Here is a 6,537-nt window from a genome sequence, read left to right as displayed (position 1 = left end):
AGGCGAAGTCAGCGGGAGTTCCCGATCTCTCCAGCTCTGGAACGACGTTCACTACAGCAGTAGACAAAGCCAATCTCCTGGCGTCGACCTTCCGACGTACTTTTCCGGCGCATGATGTAGCCGTAGTTCCGCTCTTGGCGCCTCTTGCACATCATCTTCTCAGTCAAAGGAATACACCAGCTGTTGACCAAAGTCAAACCGCATAAAGTCCCTGGCCCTGACGGCATCCAGTCAATTGTATTGAGCCAGTGCGCCGATGCATTAGCGGCTCCGCTTACGACCATCTTCCAGCTGTCTTATGACGCCGGTGCTAATCCGTGTGATTGGAGTCGGGCTAACGTCACGCCGATACCCAAGGGTGGAGATAAATCCGATCCTACTGAGTACCGCCCGGTTGCTCTCCTGTCCCAAGTTCTAAAAGCCGATGAGCATGTCTGTGCGTCTGCCATTTCTACGCATTTCATCCAGCACAATCTGATAAACCCGTTCCAGCACGGCTTCAGGAGCAGCCTTGGAAATAACGGCGGTCAGGTGGTCAAAGACCAGTTTATTAATTGCTCAGACCAGTTTATTTATTCAAAATTTTGGGGATCACTGGTCACCATGTCCAGTTTAATAATTCGAAATAATATAAAAAAATAGGAGATGAGCAGTTTATTAGTACAAGGTTTCTATCAATTTTGATTTCCCTATTCACCGGATTTCTATGTACCGCGTCCGCGACTCCGCGTACTACCGCATTCCTCGAACGAGTCGAACTGGCCTCAAACCATCAATCCTCTAGTCTCGCTTTCCCCCCGAGTACGGTAGGCTACGTGTGGTAACGGAACGGGGACTCGGGAACTACGCGAAATTAAGAGGGTCTTGTAGGCTTCGAAAGTACTAGGATTTTCTATGCAGTTTATTTAAGCTTATAAAATGACATTAGAACATTTTATGTGGGACCAGTTTAATAATTCATAAGCTAAGGGGTCACTGGTCACAAAGACCAGTAAAATATTTCATAATCAAGGGGGTCACTGGTCATAAGGACCAGTTAAATAAAAAACCTTATTTCCAAGGCTGTTCAGGAGTGACTTCAGCACCGAAAGCAAGCTCCTATGCTGCGTCGAGGATTGGAACTCTGGCCTTGAGCAGGCTGGCCGTGTCCTTGACTTCCGCAAAGCATTTGATTCGGTCCCGCACGAGTTTTTCAAATCCAAGCTCCACTCTTATGGGGTCCGGGGTCGCACGCTAAAATGGCTTACCTTGAAAATAGGGAGTTTTGGGTTGTTCTGCCCGGTGCCACTTCCGATTGGCTCCCAGCATCGTCTGGGGTCCCACGGCGCTCGGTCCTGGGACCTCTCCTCTTCATCATCTACATCAATGACATTGGAGACAACGTCGTCTCTAAGATGTACTATCCACTGCAATTTTATGGTTTATTAATATAGTAACGAAAAAACGTTCATCGACGATGGTGGACATTTTTGTTGGGAAAACGATTTGTATTTCTATTAGCTAAAGATTTTTCAAATTATGTTATGCTTTCTGTTGAAGAAATAAAAAACAATGAAGATATTTTTTGTAACAATTCATATCTTTCCGTTATCTTTTAAGAGATAAGACTTCCCCTATATAAAACTAACATGCGTATAGCTGTTACCGCCACTCAACAATACTAGTCCGTTCTTACTAGTCAGTTTTATGTTGTACTACCATCTATTCATTAATTGTAATGTATATATATTTTAACCAAGTTGTAAATAAACCATTCATTCATTACTTTTAACTGAAGTCACTGGATTCATTTCGGTATCTGCGCTCTGCTCAGTGTTGCTGTTGAAAACTTCAACAGGTTATGGGCCCAGCACGCTCCCACTGCGCTACCAAGATGTCGATGTTCCACTGATGGTCTTTTCTCAACTGGTTCCAGTATTCTAGTTCCGGATATACTCAACAATCTGATCCTGACCCACTGTATCCTGAAAGATGGATGACATAGACAAACTGTCTGGTCCCGAGAATTGGCGGAGCTGGAAGAGGCAGATCAACGATGTCCTGGTCATTCGGGACATTCATGAGATTATCACGGGAGACTGGACAGAACCGATGAGAACCACGACATCAGAAACGGCATTCCCAGCTGCTTTCAAGAAGTATCAAGTAGCGTTCAGTACCGCCCGCACCATCATTTGGTCAGCACTTTCCGTCAAAGTCCAGAACATGATTGCCGACTGCGAGACGCCCAAAGAGATGTGGGATAAGCTCCTCGAGATTTTCGAACAGAAGTCATCAAACCGGCTCAGGAAGCTTATCGCTCAGTTAATGCGAGCCACAAAGTCCTCTGACGTGGACATGGCAACCCATCTAGCCCAATTACGTTCCTTATGGGCTGACGTACTGACTACCGCTAAAAGAGAGAAAAATATCTCTTTTGATGACTGCATCCTGGTTGCTTGTATCTTCGAGTCCTTGCCGAATGATGAATATCGAGAGTTCAGTATGCTGTGGGACACGCTTCCCCAAGAAAAGCAAACTGTCGATGAACTGCAACGACTACTGATCGGCCGTGCGATCCGAGACGGAGATGCTTTCACGGAATCAACCGGGCTGGTAGCTAGACGAGAAGGCAACAGTAGCATTCAATCCTCGTCAAGGCAGAGTTCCCAAAAGCAACGCTATAGGTGTTCCTACTGCAAACGATATGGGCATCTGACCCAAGACTGCAGAAACGCTAAAAGAACGCCTAGAAGCAAAGGCACCGACGATGAAATCCCGACAGATCTCCTCGCTGCGAACGGTTTCGTGGCTGGTTCATCTGCAAAGGGGCTCTGGTTTTTTGACTCCGGCGCAAGTCAGCACGTGACGAACGACGCCTCGAATTTCACCAGTTTTCGCCCTTTCGACAGTCCGGCTACGTTACAAGTCGGAAATAAAGCTCGAATGACTAAAATGGAGAAGGGGACGTTAAAGTCCGCGTCAAAATCGGCAAGGCAGTTGAACACATAGTCATCCACAATGTCTGGTACATCAGAGACTTCGCCTGCAATTTTCTCTCCCTCAGGAGCGCCATGAAGCGGAACCCAAAGTTGGAGTTTCTAGCTACGGCAACGGCCTGCGGACTGTACGAGAAGTATAACGGCAAGCGTCGACTACGTCTTCCAGGAAAAGTCGAGTCTTTATACCGTGTGGATATGCAGGTGGTCCAACCTTCAAACCCTATCCATCTTGCCGCCGTTTCAAAGAACAAGCGATACAAAGTTCTTCGGTCCCGAGATGTAAAATCTGATCCTGAGCGATGTTCCTTTGAAACTCCTATCCTTGCTCATGATGATGTCACCAGACAGGGCGAGCAGATGTCGGTGTCCAGCAGCTAAGATGGGATAGTCAGATCGGATGAGGTATCCCGAGAGACGAGCCATCCAGAGCCGTTGACATCCCGAGAGACGAGACATCCAAATCCGTCGATGCATCCCGAGACGTGCCCACCACACTCGTCGGAACGCCGACCGAAGTCACAGGTCCTGTCCTTCGAGATCGATCAACACTAAGGTCAAGAAAAGACACTTGCTGCACATACACTCCAGTCGACAAGGTCTTCCTTATCTGCGATGTACTTCCGAAGACGACAGTAGAGGCACGATCTAGTCTCGTAAAGGTAAACTTACCTCACGGGAAGAAAGGTCATTGGGAACTGTTGAAGATATTTTTTGTAAAAAGTCTTATCTTTCCGTTATCTTTTAAGAGATAAGACTTCCCCTGTATAAAACTAACATGCGTATAGCTGTTACCGCCACTCAACAATACTAGTCCGTTCTTACTAGTCAGTTTTAGGTTGTACTACCATCTATTCATTAATTGTAATGCATATATATATATATATATTTTAAAAAAGTTGTAAATAAACCATTCTTTACTTTTAACTGAAGTCACTGGATTCATTTCGGTATCTGCGCTCTGCTCAGTGTTGCTGTTGAAAACTTCAACACTTTCATTAAAACTTTTATAAAAAAATCCAATTCTTGGTAAACCAAAAAGGCGCGCAACTCAATTTCGGCGCCCCTCTCAAACCGGTTGCCCTGGGGCCAAGGTTGGTAGAACTGCTGCTCAGCATTGCCCATGGGCCACACTGGCGTTTGAGATTGAAAAATATAAATTAAATTTTTATGAAACGTAAATCGAAGTTGAATTTCCAATCACCTTAGTTGGTCTTTATTTCTTTGTGTTTTTCCCGAAAATGTATCCATACCTGGACTTACAATGACTCATGCGAGTTCGGGCTGTGCGAGTACTCGAACATCATCAAGTACTCGGCCTTTTTTGAGGTCGAGTACTTGAACTCGACCTCTAATAAGCAATTGGAGAATACTCGTCGATTACCGAGTACCAAAAAAATTGCATATTCGGGTACCCGATTACTCGAATAAGCTGCTCTCTAGAATTAGTTTTTTCTATCCTCGTTGCTTCAAAGTTCAAAGAGGGGTTTTTACAACTTTTTGGGGGACAATAAACGGTACCTACAAAGTTGTAGAAACTGTGGTTCATTTAAATTAAAGGAATGTTTTTCAGCATTGAAAGTTGCTTTATACTCCTTTTAAATTTAATTTCATAATTACTTGAATAAAACCAGCTCCTAATCAAGTTCTCGATAACCCGACTCGTTAAAAAAATTTCTCAATTTTTTTTTAGTTACTCGATTCGACTTCAATATTACTCGACTCGAATACTCGATGAAAAAGAATTTGGTACTCGGTAACCGACTCGATTGCCTGAAACCACTTCTGGTACAGCCCGACATGCGAGTCGACCTAGGAATATGAATGTCCCCTGGAACGGGAAAATGTATTCCCCCAAACACGGGCTCTCAGTTCTAGCTATTTCAGCGCTTAATCCTATACAACCTTAGACATATGTCTTTGCGCCACCTTGTGAAAAACAGATAAACTACATTTATATTTTATTTCGTCTGCTAGAAACGGTAGCAACGGTTTTTTACGTTCAAACTTAGTAGCATAAAAATTATTTTCACTAATTGAAATATGTTTCTTAATTTGTGAGATGGGGAAATATTGTTGTTACTACAATTGCCGAAGCGATTCCAGGAGTCATAAGAATATATCTTTCTATCTAATTCCTAAACCTGGTAAGAATAACCAAAAATGGATTGAAACTTTTATCATCATCATTACCACCTTTCTTAATTTTGTTAGGCTTAAATTCTAAGTTTCAAAACATTTCTGTTAAAACTTATTTAAAATAAAGAAAAACAGAATATATACCTTTTTCCTGTCCATCCTCATTGGGCTTCAAGGGCTTCGACAAAACACTATAGCTGATAGGGGTGTGCAAAATATTTGGTACAACCAAATTATTTGGACCAAATACCAAATCAAATAACCGGTTTGCCAAATCAAATAGTGTTTAAAACTATTTGTCAAATATTTTATTTCTTGACCAAATAATTTGATATTTGAAAATAGCTATAAAAAGTATTTGGTAATATCAAATAGTTTGGTATTTGGTCAAATAGTTCCAAAATCAAATAATTTGGTGTCTTCAAATAGAATTTGTTGATTTCAAATATTAGATAAATTAGTCAAATAATCAATTAACCGCTAGAAGTTGTCTGGGTTTTCCCGCCAAAAATTTTAAAGCTCGCGTGCTTTGGCCATTGGCTGAACAATGGAAATATGAAAGCGAAACTAAAACACAAAGCAAGAAGCATTATAAGCTGGACCAGTGTAAAAGAAACTTGGTTCTTTACTACTAGTTAGTCTATTGTTTTAGTTAGATTTATTATTATTTAAATTTATTTATGTTAAACCGGCATTAATAAATGCTTTTATTTAAATAGTTTGAGACTTAAGTTAATTAGAAAAGTTCAAGATTAAGACTTGAACAACTTACACTAATGGTAAGAAACAATTTAAAATTCCATTTCTATTAGACTTAATTGTCACTTAATACTTATAAATCTAGATAAAGGCACGGTTCACATATTTGGTTGGAGGAAATTTAACCTATAAAAGTAGTTATTGGATATTACAATGGAATCACTTTATAATTAACAAACTATAAATAGGTTGTATAAAAAAAATATATAAAAAAAGGGATGATATTATTTTTTATTGTCAGCGATGTAATTGTAAATATTGTAAGTGTTAGTATTGTTAACATTTAGGCCGAAAGCTACCTTTTTTATGACTTGGTAATAAAGTATCTGTCTTTTTAATTTCTATTACTTAAATTTTAAAACCATGGATCGTAATTTTAATATCTATAATTATAAATAGTTAAACTGAATAGTTTGATGATTAATTGATTAATGATAATTAAGATAGTTTCATTGGGTAATTGACTTATTGTTAAATATAAATGAAATGGAGGTTAAGTTATTTTACTTATTTAAATTGAAACTGGTTGTAGACAACTATTTGACACTATTTGAAAACCAAATTATTTGATATTTGATCTAGTATTTGATATTTGAATACTATTTGGTATTTGATCAAATATTTTTAACCAAATACTATTTGACCAAATTATTTGACTTTT

At 40.2% G+C, this 6,537-nt stretch overlaps 1 protein-coding gene across 1 annotated transcript; it reads left to right on the top strand.

The window, feature by feature from the left end:
• The first annotated feature begins 1,971 nt into the window (after positions 1-1,971).
• LOC149939621 (uncharacterized) lies at positions 1,972-2,991 on the top strand. The gene has a single exon (XM_090179161.1). The coding sequence runs from the start codon at positions 1,972-1,974 to the stop codon at positions 2,989-2,991; it is 1,020 nt and encodes a 339-aa protein (XP_090035287.1).
• The last annotated feature ends 3,546 nt before the right edge of the window (positions 2,992-6,537 follow it).

Source organism: Leiobunum rupestre, chromosome 6, assembly GCF_980474605.1.
Source record: "Leiobunum rupestre chromosome 6, qqLeiRupe1.1.hap1, whole genome shotgun sequence".
Classification (NCBI taxonomy): domain Eukaryota; kingdom Metazoa; phylum Arthropoda; class Arachnida; order Opiliones; family Sclerosomatidae; genus Leiobunum; species Leiobunum rupestre.
This window is presented reverse-complemented; position numbering and strand designations above follow the sequence as displayed.